General features: G+C 39.4%; 1 protein-coding gene across 8 annotated transcripts; it reads right to left on the reverse strand.

The window, feature by feature from the left end:
• Positions 1 to 33: 33 nt before the first annotated feature.
• On the reverse strand, positions 34 to 22,223 carry INTS10 (integrator complex subunit 10). 8 transcript variants are annotated; one of them, XM_067297345.1, is made up of 18 exons: positions 22,082 to 22,223; positions 21,184 to 21,251; positions 20,783 to 20,886; positions 19,627 to 19,766; positions 18,670 to 18,751; positions 17,953 to 18,093; positions 17,379 to 17,550; positions 16,741 to 16,910; positions 12,287 to 12,420; positions 11,733 to 11,886; positions 11,011 to 11,093; positions 10,015 to 10,167; positions 8,761 to 8,869; positions 8,299 to 8,378; positions 7,678 to 7,840; positions 6,510 to 6,603; positions 2,124 to 2,246; positions 34 to 406 (listed from the first exon to the last, which is right to left on the reverse strand). In XM_067297345.1, the coding sequence occupies exons 1-18, from the start codon at positions 22,208 to 22,210 to the stop codon at positions 250 to 252; spliced, it is 2,256 nt and encodes a 751-aa protein (XP_067153446.1). In that variant the 5' UTR covers positions 22,211 to 22,223; the 3' UTR covers positions 34 to 249. The 8 variants fall into 8 exon arrangements, with proteins under 8 accessions (XP_067153446.1, XP_067153449.1, XP_067153445.1 ...); XM_067297348.1 differs by lacking the exon at positions 2,124 to 2,246 and adding an exon at positions 2,430 to 2,507; XM_067297344.1 differs by having other exon boundaries at positions 11,733 to 11,889.
• Between the last annotated feature and the right edge of the window lie 52 nt (positions 22,224 to 22,275).

A 22,275-nucleotide genomic window follows, 5' to 3' on the forward strand; every position in this document is an offset into this window, starting at 1 on the left:
CCACAGGAAAAAAGAAACAGGACATTACAGAAGACTTCTTAAACAAAGTTTTATTTATAAAGTTTGATCTACCCATGTAAGAAAATTTAGCAGTGAACAAACACTGAGCAGTGTTTGTGTACTGCAGAACCTGCAACTAATAGGGACCTTGTGACCATACGGACAAGTGATTTTCCACAGTGGTGCTGCTGTTAATTCAAGAGCCTTCCCCTCTCTCCGTAAGAGACATTGCATCATGGTCCAGTCCATTCAAGCAAGAGTCTGAAGTAGCAGTATTTTCTCATTAATGCAGAACCTGTGCAAGACCACCATGAGATTTTCCCCACAGCGTGCAACCTGGCGCTCCATGGCCAGGCGGAAATCTTCTTTCACTCCCTTGGTTATACCCCGGGTAACTGTGTGATGCCTTAAGTCATGAAGGAAAAAGAGAGAGAGAGAGACAAGATTAAATAAGGGTTACTTTGTGCCTTATAGCATTTTAAGAGGTACTACATGTCATTTACCATGTATCTACTGTCCATACCTGAGTTTATATAAGGAGAGCCAAAGCGCATGCTACGCTATTTTTTAAAAATAGTGTTTAATAGCTTACAACAGTTAAAAATTCCATAAGCACCTATGCTCTCAATACTTTGATTACAGCAGCTGTTGGAGGAAAAAAAAGTGTTGCTGCTGTAGCTAACAGGAATATCTGCTCTCTTAACCCAGCACGTACAGAGTTCTTTCTGACTAGGGAAGGAAATTTTTTTCCACTACCTCCTCCACTTCCTCCTTGTTAATTGTTTCTATAAATGGTTGGGGTTGAGAGAAAAGCAAAAAGATGAACCTGCTTTCTCAGGAGCAGGGGCAGATGTGGCTGCCACCACAAAGAGCAGAGACCATCTTGTACCAGTAGGAAAGTGCAGCAAGGAGCTATATGATCCCATGGGCACAGATCACTCTTGGGTTAATTAAAGGTATGGAGAACACCACATGGGCCAACACTGTGCACAAACGCAGGCCAGGCTGTGAGTGGGGATCAGCAGAAACCAGCTGTTTATGGAGCTGCTAGACACTGGGCAGGGATTAAATCTATCGTAAACAAAAGTTCAGGACTTGGTTTCATATAGAACAAAGGTCCTGCTACTGATCAAGCTCAAAGCATGCTGGCTGGGGAAGCACCGGGGATATTGCCCCAGTCAAGGCCATTCTTTTTAACAGTTCTTTGTCCCCAAACATCCACAATGGTCTGCAGCACTCCAGACCTGAAGTCTTGCCCTTAGAATGATGTTCGGCAATGCCAAAACGTGAAGCTTTACTCACACTGGTCCAGAATCAGATATAGTAAGACCAAGACTTTGTATCATCTGCCTGCAAGCCCTATTTAGGTAAGGGAGGCAAAAGACATGCTCTGAAATGAATGGCCTAGCACCACGAAAGGAATAGCATAAAAGAAATGTGAGAGAAAAGTAAAAATGCTAAGGTCAAGACAAGTCCTGAGTCAAGGCTAACAAGGGAAGAGCTGGACTGAATCCAGCAAGCACAGAGAAAGGAAGCAAATAAAAATAAAGAGTAGAGGAATCTTTGCCAATCCAGAGATGCAGGAACCAAAAAGGGGCAAAGGGCAGGTATTGCCCCCACCCACAATACCCCCCACCTTCACTTAAATCAGCTAGTCCAGCATTTAAGCGGTGACCTCTCAAAGGAGAAGTCTGTACCCACTCTCTCACCCAAAACAGTAGAGACATCTGTAACGTGGAAAATGCGAAGAGGACAGTGAAAAGACTGTAATCATTATGAGCGAAAGGGCTTGTGTGGAGATGGTACAGGGCAATTCATTGATGGGCTAGGCTGGGTGAAGCAAAACAGCTCTGAAAGCAGCACTGCCTAGTTGGAGTTTATGGGTAAGCCCTGTTTTCCATCTTACTGCCTCAAACGTAGCTGGCAGGTGGGCACTATGGTCAGTTATAACCCAATGGACGGTAGGCACCCTGCAGCTACTGAGCAAGCCAGCAGCACTTTCGAAGTTGCCTGTTATATAACAGTTAGACAACAGAAAATGGAATTCAGAACAACTTATATGAAGAAAAATAGCTACAAATGGATGCAGAAATTCATTATCTAGAAAGGAAAGGGTTACTCACTTGTATCTGAAACCTTTTGCTAATATGTGATTGGACATCAGTATCATTTGTTTGCGATTTCTACATTTTTGTTTAAATTCAACAATGATGATTATTAAATTGAAAGAACACGGATACTGGCAACTTATGGGAAAAAGAAAAAGAAATGTTATAATAGTACAACATGGTTTGCCAGGCAATGTAGGCACAAATGGAAGGAAAAAAAAAAAAGGATAAATACTGAATAACAAAGAGCTGAAAATCATGGGCAGTAAAACATGTTGACAAAACACAGCACACTATGAGTGGGTTTTTTCCACTTGGTACCTGTCAGCAGTCTGTATGCTGGGCTGTAGCACAGGTATGAATTCCTGCTGCAGTAACCCCATGGGAGGGCTAGAAGTCCTTTAAAAAACAGCAAATAGCAGCATTCAAACACCCACACACCAACTCCCCCTCTGGTGCAAAACAACTCTCCAGAAAAAGGGACAAAAGAGAACTAGGAGGAGACCATGCAGCAATATGACCACTGAGCAGCTGAAGGGGCACAGCACCCGAACAGCATCAAACCTGCAAATATCCACGGATTTCACTGCAAGGGTGTTCTGCAATTGTGGTCTAAATATATATACGTATTTTTTTAGACAGATACACCGGGAGAAAGGACAGTGGCGGGTGCAAAAACAATTCACAGCTGTACTACAATGAACTGTCATGGCTCTTCCCAGGAAGCATGTCAATCAAAAGAGATTTAATCAGAAGAGCGCTGCAGACAGCCCAGCTTCCTCTGCGGGGCTGGCAAGAGCGTGTCAGCATACCAGGAGAGCCTAAAGCTGGGAGTTAAGGGATTTGCTGCTGAGCCCAAGCCAAATGCATGCACAGCAGGTATCAGCCAAGTTGAGTAGGTGACAGTATTTGTCACAGGTTTTCATTAGCACACAGATGGCCTTTTTCATCTTCCCAAATTGAAACCACATGCAAACAAGGCTGCTCGAGGATGGCACAATGTCAGAGCACAAATACTCCACTCAGAGCAACTTCTCTCTGGCAAGAGGAATATTCAAGGTAGCGTTTATGACTGAGGCTGCATGCACCAAAAGCCGTCTCAGTTGAAAGGCAATTTGTCCTCTCTCTGTGAAGTTAAGTCCCCATCTCTGTGTTTTATCTATAGCACCCAATATAAATCTCAAACTCCCAGCCTAAAGCAAATCCAGTGCTCCCTGCAACTGAGACATTTGTTACATAGAGAATAGGTCTAGTTTCCTAACCTAAGTCTCTCAAAATATCACCTAAATCTTACTAGGCCACCAATTGACTTCTGAGAGTTTTGTGTGCATCATTCACTCGCACAAATGCTAACAAGCAGCTGAGAAGCAAGACTCACATACCTAAGATGCAGAGTTAGGGGCCTATCTTCAGGTCTAACACATGGGCATTTTGGTTAGTATCTTTAATTTATTAATGAATACGGATGGAAATCTATGCTAAAAAAATCAATCACATTAAAGAAGGACAGTACAGCAGTACAGAAACACAACTAGATACAATAGCCTGAAATAAAATATTCACAAGAAGTATTCAATTAAATGAGATAATTTCTCAAGAGTTCTTGGCATAAATGAGCCCAATATTTCCAAAGTGGACATAGGGGACAGAAAATGCAAAGTAACAACAAGATGGCATTGGTCCTAGGGTGTTGCAGGTTTACAAAAGGGATTCTGCACAACTATTTTTCATGACTGTTCGCAAGATCTATGGTCAGAGCTAAACATATCCAAATGTGCAATCAGAATAGAAATTACGTTTTTAAGATGATTTTTTTGCAGCTCAAACCAACTGAAATTTTTGTCATCTGTCCACAGGGATGAGATGGAAGCGTGGACAGAGAGAAAAGTCATCAGTTTTCACATCAAATTTACCCAGCGTTTGGTGAGCAATTAACAGTCTTGCATAGCATTGCTATTAGACTAAGATTATCAAAAACAAGAGCATAACATTAACCAGTCATTTCTTGCACACTGTTCTCTTCCTCCTTAACTCACAAAGTAATACTGCCACTACTGCCAAGTGTAATCAGTAAAACTATGAAGGATGGCTTGTCTAGAATGCAGTTCAAAAGCACTTAATAGCTGAATTCAGAGTTCACTGAAGACAGTCTTGTTGACAGCACAAACAGAATAAGCTGGCTGTATCACCAGTAAAAAAAACCCCACAGACCTTCAAAGTCCCATAATGGATTCGAGGAAAGGGAAACCTCATAAGTTGTATATACATTTTACAGGACCTCAGTATTAGTCTGCAGGCCATCAAGGTCTTACTTCAGCTTTTGAAATACACACTGTCGTTTGTTTTCCCAGGTTCAGGAGAAGGCATATAGTGTGTGTGTATATATATAAAAATATATATATAGTAGATATATATACTATATATATAGTCAAATATAGTTTCCTTTAAAGTGTAAGGTACTGAGCAAAAACACTGGTAGGAGAATGTGGAATTTACAGGTAAGTCGTGAAACCAAAAGGTGTCCTTACACAAACATACAATACCTGCAACATGTTTCCTATCAATTAAGAAGCAGGTCCACTACGTACATTTATGCTAAGGAAAGATCAGGCAAAGGAACCATTGCTCTGTTTTTGGGCTGCTGTGGCAAAATCCCACGAGTCTTCCTGAGCATGACTGAACAATATCTGAGCTGCCTCTGCTAATTACTAGGGAGATGGTGCAGCAGCACAAATAACCAGAACTGGTCATAGTTTTGAAAGATGCAGGCCAGCCCACAGTTTTTGAACCACACACAGACTACAAACCATTTAAAGGCAGCTGTGTCATGTTCCAGGAAACAGGACTGGGCTGGCACACTTATTCCAAAATCCCAGCTGGGGGAGGCAGTGAGCTAACCAGTACTGTTGAGGTTAACACCCTTGGGTCACATCATCTCTAAGCCTCATGCCCAGCCCAGCTAAATAAATACCTGGGGTACGAGGGAAGTAGATGTCATCTCCTATTAGCAAACTACACCCTGAACTCCCCTCCCATCAGCTCTCAGCTCTCTGATGAAGTGGTTTCTATCACATAATGGCACTGTACACAGCCCTCCGGGTTGGACAGGACATTTGGCCATTTTGGCTTAATAAGCACAAAAAAATGGACCTCTCCTCCCCAAACACTTCCATCATTCAGGAGACCTAACACTGACTGAAAGGAGGTCAAAGAGCGATTTCTCTCTTGCTGGCAACATTGCTCACCACCTATTTCCTGACTGCTGGAGTCAAAACACTAAGTAACAGCTACCACAGAAATCAAAATAAAAGCTGTGACATACTGAAATAGCACTAAACCATTACAGCTAACCTGAGACAGCAGCTAAAACATTACCAGCCATGGTCTTCAGTGCTAAGTTTTGTAACAGGTCAATGCCTTCTCTTACGTTCTGTAAAGCAGGGGGGAGACTCGCAAAAGAATGGCATTGGTCTTCACATCATTACATACTTCTCATGCTGACAAAGTTTATTTAACTTTGGGAAATCTACTTAGGAGTTCAAATTAGGATCCAGTTATCTATTCTTAGGCTCCCATTTTGGAAAACTTTAGCCCATTTCTAGTGAGAAAGCAAGTGGCCAGAATACACTGACCCAACCTGGAAGTTTGACAAACTTTTGCAGGCCCCATCTTATACAAGAAAATACCACAGGTTCTAATAAACAACCATGATATTCCAAAACATTCTGCCTCCAAAACCCTTCAGCAGTTACTTGTTCAGTCTTGACTCAACACTAAGAACACGTAGGAATTTAATCCAAATTATTAATTTCCTCCAGCATCTTGTAATAAACTCAGCAGAATAAGCTTGTTCAGTACATTGCAAGAGATGACCTGCTGGTTCCAGGCAGCAAGGTGATTAGAGTTTACTTGGGGTGTAATTTAATTTGTGCTTTATATGTAAGTTTTTCATCATTCAGTGCTCTTTCATAACTTTGTTTACAACAAACAGCACTTTCTGTTCAGTATTACTATTCAGAAAAACTATTAAAAAACACCTTGCACTCAAGCCTAATTATTTAAAGAATTCCTACAGAGTGCAAGTTTCTGGTTGAAAGAGCAATACTGTAATCATTGTAATGTGAATCACTGTAAAACAAATACAACATTTAAAAGCAAAGCTCTGTAAAATTAGAGGAGTTTAAAGTTGAAGAACCCCCTAAAAGAGTCCAGAATTCAGTGGGAGATTCAGAAAAAGAAACTCACAGCCTTGTTCAAACTCCTTAAATGAACTCCATTAAATTTAAACTCCTTAAAGACATGACAAGCATATTATCAAGAGGATTACATGAATACAAAGACAACCAGAACATACTTCCTTTTTTTTTTTAAAGAAAACATTAAAAGCTTTCTTATCCTTACTTGATCAACATTGCTTGATTTGGCAGCAATTCCAGATGAATTTTCCCTCCTTCCTGTGTTCTTAAATAAGCAAATTCCTCCAGCATATCAATATCTGAAGAAAATGTTAAAGATTTCAATAGAGGAAATTTGATAAACTTTCCTCCTTATCCTTCATATCTGAAGCCACATTGCTGAAAGAACAGTCAAAGTTACAGCTATTGAAATATCTCTTTCTTAAAGTGGTAAAGAAGATCACAGCATGTATTCTTAACTCTCCTCAATTTCAAGAGATATGGCTTTTCAATCTGTACGATATAAACATCAGTCAGTTTCTTTCCACATGTGAAAATCAAACAGGGGTAAAGAAAGCTCAAGTCATTAAGACCATATCTCTCCAAACTAATTTCCCTGGTTGTTTTTACTGTCTTTTTTGGCAGTGCATACTATCAAAGTAAGGGCACAGTGAGGCTGGGACTGAAGGAAGTGCCTTTTGTTCTTTTTCAATTCCTGTTCCTCAAATGGCTTCTTTTTACACCTCTCTCATTGCTGCCTCCAAACAGACCTTTAATTTAGTTGTCTCAGATAGAAGTTGGATGCCTTGCTTTCTAATGACCACGGTTAGATGTCTGATCAGGTGAAACACTAAGCTGACCACATGTGTGCACGCTGATCAAGGCACAGGTGATACATCTGACTACATAAATTAGACATGCATGGCTTGGACTTTGATACAACTCATTCTGAAAATCTTACCCACGCCAAATATTTGATAAATGAAAAACAAAATCATTCATCTCCTTGAAGCACAGGTGCCATTTCTTTACTATTTTGTTATCCATGGTTAAGGATGGTGTAGCAAAACAACAGTCTTGTAGTATAATGAGCCACTTAAACGGAAAAGACTGCCATCTCTTCCATTAACAGCATAAGCAACTGCCATTTCCCTGAATGGAAGTGCAACAGCAATGTATTTAAGGGTGCTCTCAAGTGCCAGAACAGGAGACAGTGGGCATATTTATAGTCCATTGTACACTGCCACCAAATAGGAGAGTCTTGCCTGGTATGTAAATAAAAGCAAAATTTAATTCATAGAGAAGAACTGCTGCTGAAACTATCTAACAGCTTTTTCAACACCCCAGCACATACTTTTGGATGTGAAAGACAGTCTTATTTGGAGAAAGGATACTTGTAACATAGTTGAAAAAATTCTCATACTGGAAGTTTCCTTGCTGGCAGATTTTGTTGATGGCTTTCAGGAACAAGTTTTCACCCCTTGGCCATTCATGCTGAAGCAAAACAACCACGTGGCCCAATGCCATATCATCTCTGCTGTCTGTGAAAGCTCTGAGCTTCAGGGAAAAGATTGACATTGAGAAAATTAGGACAGACACACTGCTTTTACCAATATATGGGATTAATCTCACCTACATCTGTGCAAATATAAAACAAGCTCTTTAAGAGTGTATTTCCTTTTGCCCTAACACTTAAAATAGGTTGGAAATTTCCATCCAAAATACCAAATTCTCTCCACTGACTATATGGGAAGTCTGGATATAGATAAAAATATTTGGAGATGAATCCTATCTCCTCTGCCCAAAACTAATATAATAGAAGGGAATATCGTAATATGGTAAAAAGAGAGAGCAAACTCTTCTTCACTAATCCTCCCGCCAACCCATTAAGGTGTGGACCACTTGAAGCACAGCACTTCACACCACTGGGATAAGGCCATGCAGTTTCAGGACCCCAGCTACATAATTTAGGCCTTAGACACATGAGAGAATTTGGAGCCTTGACCATAGCTTACCTTGAAACAAGCTAATAACAGATGAAGGCAATATGGCATGATAGCTCTACTGGTACACGGCCAAAGCTTCAAATCAGACCCTGCAACAGAAAAGTTGAAAGATACACTTCTTTAGGAGTCTCATAATTCTCTAAGTTTTCAAGAAATTAGAATGGAGAAATACAAATCTGCAACTGCCTAATATCAGGTACAGAGGAAAACTTTGAAGGTAAGTTGCAAATGATTCAAAATGTGAAGCTAAAGATTTTAAAAGTTTTTCTTCTCTTCTCTTTTTCTGTGGTAGGACTTTGTCACCAATACACTTTAATGGGTACCAGTAGGAAAACATTTCACAAAATACAAAAGAGGGTAAAGAACACCCTCCCTTTTCACAACACAAAAAGAGAGGAATTATACACTCAACAGAAACGCATGAACCAAAACTGAGCTGACACTGGATTTAGGATAGTAGCAACTCCATACCTTTCCTGAATTTAGATTTGACTTTAGGTTGCTCCTCTTGTACTTTACCTCCTTCTTGTATTGGAAGTAAAATACAGCACATGAGGTCAAGCACTTTTTCACATGTTTGCTACGAAAGAAGAAAACACAGAGACAATAATGTCTATGTTTAAGTTCTTAAAATTCAAATATATTAATGATGATTAAAACTTTCAGAGACTGCAAAACAAAAATACAGTCACAAAATCCCCTGCTGGAACTTAAGTGGACTTACTAATGTTTAGCATAGTTTGGCTGGGCAAAAAGAAATAGTTGTGATATGAATTTCATTAAACTATCTCTGGGAGCCTATACAAGCCATTTTAATTGTGAAAAAATATGTATTTGCATTCTTCATTTGAATGATGTAAGATCAATATAACTGCAGTCGAAAACTATTTTATTTTGAAGGATTACGTTTTTGAATTAGTTCTTATAAAAGCTTTTAAAAGCTTGTTCAGCCCATGTTAAAAATAGAAAAGGAAAATGGCAATGCGATGGCATGACGGAATTGCTATAAATTTTAATGCTAGTTCCCAGAGACTGTAAGAGGTCTGAGGGGATATATAATCAGATTTCTAATGAAAAAGTAGCAAGCTGGAGAGGAAGAAAAGAAGACTGGTCCAGTATTATGAGCGTGACATTAGATCCCATGAGACCCAGCCTTTATTATTAGCTCTGACACTTGACTGACTTCAGACCACCATGCATTTCTGTAACAGTAAAAACAAAGTATTTATTGCAAAGATAAAGCAAGTTCAGAGGTCAGGCCAGAGTTCTGGAGTCTCATATACCATGAGCTGGCAAGTACATTTTTTTGAAGATGATGACAGAAATTTGTTTTCTATAACCCCTTTTTTGCCTCTCCCACATGAGACCTACACACAAGGATTTTCCCCTCATTTTTAAAACTGTAACAATAAGGTTAAGCAATTCAAATCAAGGTTACACTTACAGACAATTTAAAGACCTGTGGCTATGGAAAATCATAACTAATGCCCCCAAATCATAGCTACCAAGTAGACAGTATACAAGAGATGCTAATGGGAAGTTAGCTAGATGTGGCAGGATGTGTAAGTTCTTCTCCCTGCAAAGCAGGGAGTTTTCTGTAGAGCCTGGCTTGGATCCGCCTGATATCCCACGGGAAGCAGGCTAATAGGAAAATTCAAAAGAAGGCACAAACAGGAACCACAGGGCCAGTCAATGAAGGACCAGTGTGTGGAATGCTGTACGTACCCTATATTCTCCAAGGGCAAAGTGGCAAGTTGCTAACTGGATTAGAGCTCTCTGATTTTCTAGTGAGCCTTGTCCTGTAATTTGCTGTGGCGAATGAGAGCCCTGAAGAGCTGCCAAGTGATGTAGACTGCTAATTGCTTTTTTGTATTGTCCCTTTAAAAAGACATAAAAAGATTGTGTTAGTGTCTTCTGTATAAAATGGGTCAAAAGATAAAAACAAAAATTCCCTTATAGAAAGCTTTCAAAATAGAGGGTGTGCAAATAAAAACCTAACAGAAAACACTGCAGTGATGTGGTGTGTACAGGAGCACAGATCAATACCTTGCAAGGTATGGAGAAGACAAAAGACATGAACAGAATTCTGCTTTAAAAAGCCTGTTTATAAAATCCTGTTTATAACTGAAACAAATAGTCATGGTCTTCAGAGTTAATCATTACTTTATTTTAGTCTAGTAAAGTTTGAAATAGCTCTTGTTAAGGTAAAGGTTTAGGCAGAGAAAAAAGAAAGACCCCCAAAGGAAACATAGAAAAGAACAACCTTTGTTCTGTGGATAGTATGTGGAATGAGTACAGTCAGCCTAACTTCTGATGAGAATGATAAATTTTTAGTTTAACTGAGACATTTTAAAACCTTCTGCTGCTTGAAAATTCTTCTCTCTGACTGTGTTCCAGTAGATGCATTGACAGATGAATAAACTGTGCTTCTGTTCCCTATGACTGACTATATCTACTGTTTAAAATGCCAAGGCAGTGTTTTTTTTCTATATGCCAAAACTAGTTGGACTCAGCAAAGAGCTATTAGAAGAGGAGTATTACAAGCAGAGTATCTAGCTTGTGATAAGAACGGTATGACTCCATCCCAAAAAGGGTCACACTTTAAAGGATAAAATCAGTAAATACCTAGAGCAGTCAAACTGGCTAATCATGACAGCTATTCAGTGGAAGGAAGAGCAATGCAAGGGCACCATTTTTACTGTTTTTTTCCTTTATTTTTACCTGGTAGATGATCATGTCTGTAAGAAAGATTCTTAACCAAAGCCAAGTGTCTGTCTTCCATGACAAACAAATTCTGGTGAACTCTGTATAAGTTGTCAGAGAGTGGAAAAGAAAGGGGAGAAGAGAAAATGAAACATTTCACAGCTTTCAGTTAAGAAAAAGGTATCTATAAAAATACAGCTGAACTGAAAAATGAAACACAAAACAGTAAAACTGTGAAATCTTTAAAATATAGGATACTCTCTTCCTATACAATCACATTTTTATTACACTTCTCTTCACAGCATCCAACAAACCTAAAAGCAGCTAAGTGGTACTGTTTTGTACTACTTTTTAAAAGAAAAACTTAGTTTCAAGTTATCATTCCTGATATTATCAGAAAGGGAGAGAAACAGTAAATATCCTCTTAAGCATGAACTATAGTACCCACCTACTATTATCAGTGCCACTGCTAACCAACTGCTCCTTCAGAAAAAGCTGCTTCCAAGAAAAGTGTGGGTGAACAAGCAAAGATGCATGAAGAGTGGAACAAAATCCAGACGCAAAAAAAAATCAGAAATATAACAATGTAACGCTTCCTTTTGGAACCTAGATCAATAATACTCAGGACTCAAGGAATTTTAAGGATTCCCAATGACCAGAATTTGATTTTAACAATACTAAAATGATCCTTGACTACAACAATGAAGTGTAAATGCAAGTCTTCCTGCAGTTATCCTTACCTTTGTCAAGTGATTCCAGGGAATACAGCAGCTCCCAGCTCTCTCTTGCCAGTTTAAAGCTCTCTAATACTTCAATAGAGTTTGCAAGATCAGCCTTATTTACTGTAATATGGCGACTTCGCCCCTTCCCAGAAGGATCCTCATCATCTGAGCTCTGCTTAAGAGTCAGAATAAAACAAAAAGGTTCACTTCTTAATTTATACTTATTTCAAAGGACTTATACTTCTAAAGTCACAAAAGTTCCACTTAACACATGAAAACAGTTGTGTACTAGAGACTCAAAGATCCTAGTGCAAGTGCCTTAACGGACTTTTCCATATTTCACTTAGCTTGTTTTAATATTAGAACAATCTGTTTTGCTGTTAAGGAATTCAGTGGTATAGTATGATAAGCAGTATCACAAAAGAGGGTCATTCAATAATACAGTGGTCATAACCAGCAATTCCAGGGTAGCTCTAAAAATATGTCTATTCCACCTGCACCAAAACCACTGTTCTCTAAATTCCAGTACCAACGCCATTCTTGTTAAGAAGGAAATAGTCTGGAGAAGTTACCATTGTTTTCTCTCTTCCTTCTGCAAGTTTCCTCTTTTTGTGTATGTGTTTGTTACGATCAATGTCCGTATCACCATAGATGTTGGTCACATCCTCAAGAAGAATCAGTGGGGCTTGGTTTGGAGCATTTGGACCTGGATTTGAAGAGAAATAAATGCAAGATTGCTCTAAACTGATTGGAAAGATCTCATGCCTACTTCAAGCTGGTTTTGGTTCCTTCAAGAATAAGATTAAAATGCTAGAGAATACAATTTGAAATTAAATTCAATTACGCTGCATAAGTTTAAGCTATGTTGGTGAAGCAATGCTTTTCTTAAAGCAGCCTTTATGGTAAAGGTCAGAATGCATTTATCAGACATCACAAGAGTTTCCTTGACACTTTCAGAATATTTTTGAGCCCTTTTCTTATGAAGTAGTCAGAAGATATGTTCAGGCAGCATGTTTTCTCTCATCAAACATTATTTCTTTTCAAATAAATACAATTATTCAACACGTAAGCAGAACAAATGGCTCTGAAGTTAACAGCCATAATCATAGCAAAGCACAGCAATATTCCCAGCACATTCTTATAAGAAATCAAAGCAATGTACTGACAGGCACTGATGCCTCAAAGAAGTCAGTTTATTTTATCACGAGATTTCTCTGGTAGGATCATTCAGTGTCAGCTTTGCTCCCAGTGATTTCAGCTGTACAGAATGAAGCCTTTAATTGACAGCCAGAAACTATCATCACTCCTCAGGCCTCTACAGAACCCTCATTTTAAAGCATAGAAGACATCATTTCTGCTTCCGCTGGTGTCCCAGAACATCCTATGGGACAACTTATTCCAGATCTCAGTGCATAAGTTTCATTAGCACTCCTCAATTTCAAATAAAATTAGTATGTGGTCAATTTTGAGAAAGTCTTCCCTCCCAAAACATTTTCTCCTTTCACACACAATCAAGTATCATAGATGTGCAGAGTCCAGACAAAGAGAAACATGAGGGAAAAGGGAAATCCATTAATCTGTTTTCCCATTTAAAAACCTCTGCCAGACAAGACAGTAGTACAGACAAGTATTTTCATGGGCATTTGTTCTGTGTTTGCAGAAGGACACAAGACTAAGGCCTCATTCATAACCGCAAAGAAATTAATTTGATATCTTAGTATAAGAACAATCCATTTTGTCTCTTGACATAAGAGAACCTATATTAAGCTTTTCCCATCTACTCAAAAGGGTTGTGTAAGGAGGTCACTACAACAGAAGTCCATGCTACAAGGAACAGCTAACGTGGCATGCCTAACAAGTATGGTGTTATCTCCATTGACTATGCTCAGACTAGATACCCCCGTTTAAATGTCTGCTAGGAAAAGGCTACAACACACTGTAAATCACCTCTCCTGTATCATCACGAATTCCACTGTGTTCCATTGCAACCCATGTGAACTTAAAATAGAGCCAAGTCATAACGTAGAAAATAGCATGCACGAGAAAACAGATATGAAAGTGCCACAACTGGGAGACTGGAACAGCTCTATCACTAAAATCTAAAGAGCTGCCTACTTACAACACTGGAGTAGGAAGGGCTGCATTTTTCTTTTATTCATATTGCTTTAAATGAATGCCAGTTAAGCAAGTGCTTTGCTTTCCAGAAATGCGCTTTTCCGAGTAGCAGGCAAGCATACTGTGTCCCTTATTTAAAAACCTCCTGTCCTGAACAAAACAAAACAAAACAAAACAAAACCTCACCCTTTACTTGGACTGCAGACCCTTTCTTACATTAATGAAAGTTATACACAGCCATACAAAAAGATGTTGTGTTTTTCTGCCTAACTGTGCTCTAGAATCTAAGCTTACAGTGCTTTTAATTGATTTCTAGCACATAGCACTAAAAATAATCCCCTAAAGCATCAAATCAAATAGCGACTCCTGCCAATCCTGCAGGCAGCCTGAAAGGTATGAGAGAAGTGTGAATTGCCTCATTCATTTCTCAGGTCTCCAACAAGGCAGATATGAATTATGTAAGAGAAATGCATTGAAAAGTTTTCTCTCAAGAGGTTCCTTGCAAGTCTGTGCATGTGACAAGAAACTCATAGATCAGAGCTTAGAGCTACTGGATTGAGGAGGAGATAATTTTTTTTCTCCCACTGTATTTCCTGCTCCAAATACATAGGCTCTCCTCCTTATTTTTACAGAGAGAAGGAAGAAGAAACCTAAAGACAGAAATGGCATGAAAAGCACTGAATACCACTGGCTTTAATAATAAAGCAGAAATGAGTAAAATATATCTTGAAAATAGAGTGCCTAACTTTCCTTGTGGCACTAAATGTTTTGTGAACTTCCATTATGGCACCTCTTCATTCCCAGTCCCAAACACATGTAAAGACTGTCAGACCTATTGTCAGGGTGCTGAAGGCACCAACAGGCCTTGATGGCCCTGACCAACCTCACCTGGGGCCTCCACACACCCCCTCTGCCCAAAGGCCCAGCAGCTCCATTTAAGCTCAGGCCTGGGGCCCTCATTCTGCTTCTGAGGTGTGCTGTAGGTGTGTCTCCAGCCCTGCCTCTTGGATGGGCCCATTGGACATATGTTGTAGCTTGCCTCCAGTTCTGGCTCTGTCTCCTCCTCTTCCTCCTGCTGACTGGGTGGACCCTGAACCTGGTTCCTGACTTTGCCATGGCTGAGACTGTTGACAGACCCTGTTGCCAGCACCTTGCTCTGCCTGCAGTGTTTGGATCCTGTGTGAATGCATCATGGTTAGTGAGGGCACTGCCTGGGCTGGGGTCACTCTTGTTTTCCGGTTCCCCTTCTCTTACAGCTCCCTGACACCTCTACTCTTAAACTCTTATACCTAATATATCTTACCTCCTTTCAGAGGATGCACTCTAACTGAAGAGTAACTCTGAATGAAGAGGAATGTGGTCCTTGACCACTGATCTGGACTACGTCCCTCCCTAAAACTGATTAAAACAACATATATTTGTATATATAAAGCTATATATATATGTACACACAAATGTATATGGATAATAAATAATTACACAGCAAAACCATATTGAGACCTTTCACTTTACTTCTCTTTTAATGGACTTTGAGATTTCAACTTGTTTTAAAGGCAGCAACATGTGATAAGCCAGCTAACTTCAGATCTCTTGCATGTTTTTCAGTGGCTCAGTCTGAAAACATGAGCTTTAAACAACTGTACAGTTTAGAAAGGAAGACTTTACTGGTGCTTTACTCATTTTCTTTCTAAATTCAGAATCAAGCAGAACCTATAGCTAAAACTATACACAGCTAAAGCACCTCATTGCCACACCATAACACTTCTTCCTTCTGGATCAAAAGCAAAAAATCTCAACTCAATCAGTTCCTGTATCTGTTAAAGTGGCTAACATTCTTTGAATACAGATTGCCATGTTTTTTTGCCTCCTTAGCTTAGCTATCCATAGATACTGTTGAACTGTTTATGTGTCTAACTTTGTGTAAAGTCACTTAAACTGTAATTTGCTTTTTGAATATTTAATTGCTTGAAATGAATTATCAGTTGCGTAATCATAACAAAACTTATGAGTACAGCACAACTGAAGTTGTGATTTTATCATGAATCAGTAATCGCTGTGTTAATAAGTACTAAATACTTATATTGACAATGGTTAATGTTGCAAGGGATTTCCTAGCAGTGAGTGAAAGAGTAGGAAACGTTTACTACTAATGGCTGTCAAATCCTTTTTTATGATGCTGTTTATTCCAATAAGTCCTAAACAAATCAGAAGTTAAAGCACTTCCCCAACTACTGGGCCATCCCTTAAAATTCCAGTCAATCTATGCAGAAGCAATGCAGCATTTACCAAGCAATCTGGTAGGCCCTGAATGAAGATTTAGGTGGGTAGAAAAAAGACTTGTAATTTAAATGCTCAACCTAAAAATTATTTTAGGTAACTGTTAAAGTGAGCCTTAAAATGCTTAAGCTATACAAGGAAAGCCAGTTTTGAAGTTTATACACTTCAGGAAATAACTGAATAAAAACTGAACTGGAAAACATTTGCTGTGTCTTCCTGATGCAACTTCATTTATTTTGTGGAAGCTCTACAGTCTCTTTTGACAAAAGCAGGGAAAATGTCAGCTGCAGGGGACCAAAATCTGAAGAATAATGGTACAAACACAATGGTGATGGAGAAGAGTGGGAATGCACCTCAGTGACATTTCATACAACATCTGCCCTGTTACTCTTTGCTAGGCAACTACCATTAATTGAGGTTGAAGGCATGATGTTGAGTTAGATGACCTTTGGTCTGATCCACTCTGGCTGTTCTCATACACTACTTCTGCTGATCGACTAACATGTTGGGAGGATATTACGGAGGCCTCACATCACCTCCAAAGATGAGTTTCAAGACTAATGAGAAAAGAGCTTTCAGATCTTAATGAAATCATAAAGAAGTTTTTACAAAAGTTGAAGTATTAGAAACTAACCTTGGAAGAGAGATGGCTGGATGTTGCTGACATACTGGAATGCATTTTTAAAGAAGACCAACATTGTGGAATACACTACTTGATTCTTGTATTTAGCATGCGCATCACTATCAAAGTTACTGATGTATCTGCAGAGGTCTTTCATTCTATGCAAAATATCACCAAAACTTCTGAGGAAGAGAGAAAATATAAGTCCATTACAAGTCCATTACATGGACTCAAACTGAAGGAAAGGATGCATAATGGATATGAAAAACCTGATGTTTTGGCTTGGGAAATCCCTCAGCTGCAAGTCAGTGATGGCTGGTAATGCACATCAGTAAAATTTCACTATATATTTGCCTTGTTTTTTTCCCCCTCTTTGCAGAAGCACCTAGGAAAGGCTGAATAGAGGATTGTGGGTTTAAATCCCCTACATTACAGTACAGTAGTTCTTAAGCATTACTTTTGTCAACAAAGATTTAGTTTTGAGAAAATAATCTCAAAGGGCTCCCTGGATCCACTGTAGCTCTACATTGTGTTTTGGAAAGAAAAGCCGGACTGAAGTTATACAGAATGTCATCATGTTCTTCAGTCCACCTTATTGAAGAATTAAGCCAAAATCATCTTTGAGAAGCAATATCTATGCATTTGCTCACCTTCTTCCTTTATCCATTTGCCATTCACACCTCATTCCCACCACAGACAGTATTTTAAATAGCCTCTCCCAAGGATCTGTAATCTGGGATGATTTCTCTGTGAGACCATCTATTATGTATTTCTGAGAGCTACGTTTGCTTGGAGACATAATATCAGTGGAATCTTGTGAACCTAGGAAAACAAGCATGTTTCTCTCTTTATACAGAAATCAAACCAACAGATTATTTTCAAGAAAGAAATATGTAAAAAGGCACGCTTCAGTCTTCAGGAGAACCATCTTTTACTGAAATGGTTGACAAAAAGCATCAGGTATTCCTGTCTCCTCTTACAAGAGTTGGTAAGGCTGGAATAAAGAAATCTGGACATTTAGTCCTAATTTTCAGTACATATGTTATGAGAACTAATTAGTTAAATGATTGTGAGCTATTTTGATATCAAAGATATAAGAAACATCAAATACTACTATTAATCCTGCTCTGCAGGAGACAGTAAAGTGTTCTTCATTTATACTACACACTTCAATAATATTGAAACATATTTTAGGAAAGGCTAATCTTTTAAAAATCTTCTTACCTTGATACTGGCTTTCAGTCTGTGTAGATCGAGTAACATAGTTGATATAAAATTCTGCTGCTTTATTCAGATATTTATATAGCAAGCTGGCAGGAAGCCGAACATCAGGGTTGTTGATTATTAGAGGAAGAACATCACAAACTAAAATACACATTAAAAAAAAGCTTTAGGTTTGGTTGTTTTGTTTTTAATCCTATTTGTTCTAAGCAAGACTCTTCAATCAGCAATGTGAGCCTCTATCTCTGGCTGACTATATACCACAAAGGATCACAAAGTACCTCACATAGCATAAATTGGCATTACAGTCTTTCGTAGGGCCAGCCTGGACTAATGTGGCCTGAACGTGTTCTGAATAAAGTGGTTTCCTAATCACCATACCCTGAAAACAGTTTACTAAACTCAGGATCTACTTTGTTGCTGAAATATAACTGCAGTTTAAATGGTTTAAAAACTAATTAGAAAGTTTGTTAGTGTTGGACAAGTCTGATTTTTGCCACCACGGCAGTAAGTAATTGTTGGTATGTAGAATATTACCAATTTAGCAGATGGAGGTACAGAAAAACTGTAATTTATAGTGTAATTGGCAAGATGGAAATCAAATGAAAGATTTTGCTTCATAGCTACAGCAAAAACTGGCTAACTTCAACAAACACTGTCTTAACAGAATACTAAGTTTATAAAATTATATAGTAAAATAAGCACATTAATCTTTCTTACCAAATAATTTTCTAAAACAATTCACTGGGGATTCTTGGTCTTCAATACTTTCAGCTTCTAATAAGGTTTCTCCAAGGCCTACCTGTATAAGCAGAGGTAAAATCAAACATTGAATTTTAGAAACTTTTTAAAATATGTGATTCAATGATGCTGAGCAGTCATTCAGTGATTCTGATTTATAGTTATGCTACTGATTCAGTCATCAGTAGCATAACTATAAAGCAACTGCCTAATATGTTAATCTCCATTTAGTTAAACTAACCCTACTTAGTAACTGGTGAAAGCAATGCCAAGAGCAAAACCAAGACCAACAGAAAAACCATATGTGACTATACATCAGTAAAGGTATGCACAGATCAGTGGAAGAGAGAGAACTACCAGTGCTTGAAAAGCTACTCCTTGTCAGCTGAGCTGTGGTAACAGACTCTGTACTCCTTGCCTGATACAAATACAAGAACTGATTTTAGCTAACATGTTCTAGAGCTAACATGTCTTACTTCCTATCCACAATAGTTTAAAGATTGTAGGTCATCATTTACAGTGCTCTAGCAGTAATTCGATAAGCCAGACCAAACACACTGCTTGTCAGTCTGGTCATGACCTCAAGGTGCTCTCCCCAGAATGAAAGCTTACTGAGAAAAGCTGAAGCAATATTATTTTTTAGGCTATAGTATTCCTCTACACTATTGTTTTGTGCTCTTCTGCTTTTTTTTTTTTTAAACATGCAATCTTCTTTGCCTTTACAAAGCAAAAGCTTGTTTTATTTGCTTGCATTTGTTATATGCGTAATTCTTTGCTGCTGGTAGCCTCAAGGTATAGCCATCTGAACTATCGTCCTGAATTAAACACAAATAAACCCACCCCCCTCACTAGGCAAAGCAAATGATGTTTCGGCAGTATCTCAAGAAACAGAATGACAATGTTGTGAATAGTTAAAATGGGTTACTTTTCTCTTACCCCATGTTGTACTACAGTTTCTGGAAAGCGTCGCAGAAGGAGCAGTAGCATTTCTGCCCTTTCTAGCGTGTTAAAACACTGCTCTGTGGCCTTTAGTAACATTTCACACTGGACTCGACCAGGAAGGGTCTCAAATAATCCTTAAAAAAAGAATTGTTCAACTTACTATGTTTGAATTGTAAAGATGATAGACAAATGTATAAAAGACTAGTCAGCATCACCTTGCCAGCCAGTGAAAAAGATTTCCTTATGTCTTTCTCCAGTGAATATCAGACCCTTGAAAAAAAAAGTGATTTTCCGAGAAGCCCATATGAATACTTATCTGTTTATTTGGGTGCACAGAACTTGATTTAAAAAGCAAGTGTGATTGAGTGGAATACTTAATCATAATACTTAAATATTTAACATCTTAAGATGCTTACAGTGGCTTCTTCAAAAAATCTCATTTATATTTTTTTACTTATATCCCCCCTTTGACAATTAACACTTTGTTTATAGGAAGATACCTTCTTCACTTTAAATTTCCAATGAGACATTCAAAAGAAAGCTAAATATTGTCACTCTAAGTTGTACATATTCTCTCTGAAAAATAAATACACCCAATCAAAATGCAGAAACGTTTCTCCAACTAGAGTAGCTTGTATATTAAGTTATACATTGATCCTTATAGCTCCTCAGGCACATCTTCAAACAGCAGATTATAGTTTGTCAGGTGTAAATCCTGCTTTCGAAACTGCCTGCGGTTGCCAGCAAGCTGTTCTGATTGCTGTCCATTTTCATGACCTTCATTTTATATGTAGAAGCTCACCACACTTCTAAAATTATTCACTGTTCTCTGAAATCATTTGGACCGTAATGGATAAGCCCCCTTCCACTTACTCCCTATGCAGTCTCTTTTCTAACTTACCAGAGTGTGCCTTTAGTTTTGGCAGACTTAGACTATCCATATCGGAGACAAAGGGAATCAGCTTCTTGTGTCTCCTTGTGTTTTAGAAGCCTAGTGCATTGGATAAAGTTTGTAAGGCTAAAGCAACCAAAAGGATCTGCAGCCAAGAAGCCACACGCAATTCAAAAGATGTTTATTTGCTGCACTAGATATGTAACCAGAGGACTTATCTTTAGATTCCTTTACCCACTCACCAAGTAGAATCCTTACCTCTTAAAAACTGTGTCTGCTTGTCCTGGGAGTCATTCCTTAGTGCTGATGTAATAACACTGATCTCTCGCCACACTGCAGGTTGATCTGGAAAATTCACAAACCTGCAATATAGTTTGGGGCAAGAAATGCACAGTGACCTCAAAATCAGTTTCCAAGCTGAAACATTCCTCTGAAAGAATTTGCCTGGACAAATGGAGAAAATGACATTTTGCCTGTTTCTGTTTCTGTCTTAATAATACTTTTTTGCTTAGCTTATTCACGTAGATTGCCAAGAACTCTCGCATTATATTTTCGTAAACTCTCAGATTTATGACTTAGGACACAGGTATGAAAACAAACAGAACATTTCTAGAGTTTCTGCTGTGATTCAAGGATTTCAGTCCAGCCGAGTTACTTACATGTCATAGAGCAGTCTACCCGCGGACGCCGTCCGTTCGGCATTCCTCTCAATGGTGTACATCTCATACTGCAATGCAGAGAATAACACATTAGCTTTCTTGAGCACATTTATGAAGCAGATTAGTTCTTCTGCTCTAAAAGCCTGACCCAAATTTGCCATGTTAGGCCCATGTCTGACTAACAGAAAGGGAGATAAAAAAGATGGCAACATCTGCTGTAGAAATTAACAGCGGAGTTTGGACTATTGAGCTGCACATGAAATTACACATAAACTTCTGCATGCTAATATAAGTACTCTAATACTAACACGCTGGACTTATTTTTACATAAATAAAAAGACCTGTAAGAATTCAATGAACTGTGGGACTGCGGTTTGTTTGCAGTCGAACACAGTGCAAAACCCCAAGCTGCTACGAAACCACAAACAACAACTCTATTACAAACGGCTGATTTTTTTGCAAAGGCAAACCCAAATGTTGCATCATGTTTCGTTCGCACAAGAAGTACGAAGGGTCTCTCCCTCCCCCATTTACTAACAAAACGCCACCTTCACTTCATTCATAGAACATTCGTGGGAGTAGAGCTTCCTTTAGTGCAGTGAAACACAAGGGGCGGGCACGTATCTGCAAACACTTTATTCTTCACCACAGGGGAAACGCGGCTGCTGCGCCCGGCCCCTGCGGCGGCGCCTCAAGTCGCGGCCGTTAACCGACAACCGGAGCTTCAGCAGCCGCTGCGGCGAGCCGCCCGTAACCACGGCAACGGTCGGCCCTGCCCCCTCCCGCGCCCCATTGGCCGAGCCGTCCGTCACTCAGGCGGCTCGCGCCGCAAGGCCCTATGGGGCAGCGCTGCGCCTGTATCCAGGGCCGGGGTGGCTGCGGCGCTGGCGCTGCTCACCTGGATGTTGAAGTCGGCGGGGTAAAGGCTCCGTGCTGTGATGAGCCAGGCTTTGGCCGCCCACAGGTCCCCCGGCACGAGCTCGCGGGCCCGCTTCACCAGGAACTCGCAGTCCCCCTGCGCCGACATCTCGCGCCTGCCTGCGTCGGCGCGGCGCGCATGCGCCCTGCGACCGCGGGCCGTTACTCCCCCGC

Source organism: Apteryx mantelli, chromosome 5, assembly GCF_036417845.1.
Source record: "Apteryx mantelli isolate bAptMan1 chromosome 5, bAptMan1.hap1, whole genome shotgun sequence".
NCBI classification, from domain to species: domain Eukaryota; kingdom Metazoa; phylum Chordata; class Aves; order Apterygiformes; family Apterygidae; genus Apteryx; species Apteryx mantelli.

Coding starts and splice junctions, on each gene's coding strand:
- INTS10 (XM_067297344.1), bottom strand. CDS start 22,210: ATGTCGGCGCAGGGGGACTGCGAGTTCCTGGTGAAGCGGGCCCGCGAG. Junction 20,887..21,183: donor GGTAGACTGCTCTATGACAT/GTAAGTAACTCG, acceptor ACTATATTGCAG/GTTTGTGAATTTTCCAGATC. Junction 19,767..20,782: donor GCAGACACAGTTTTTAAGAG/GTAAGGATTCTA, acceptor TCTTTTTTTAAG/GATTATTTGAGACCCTTCCT.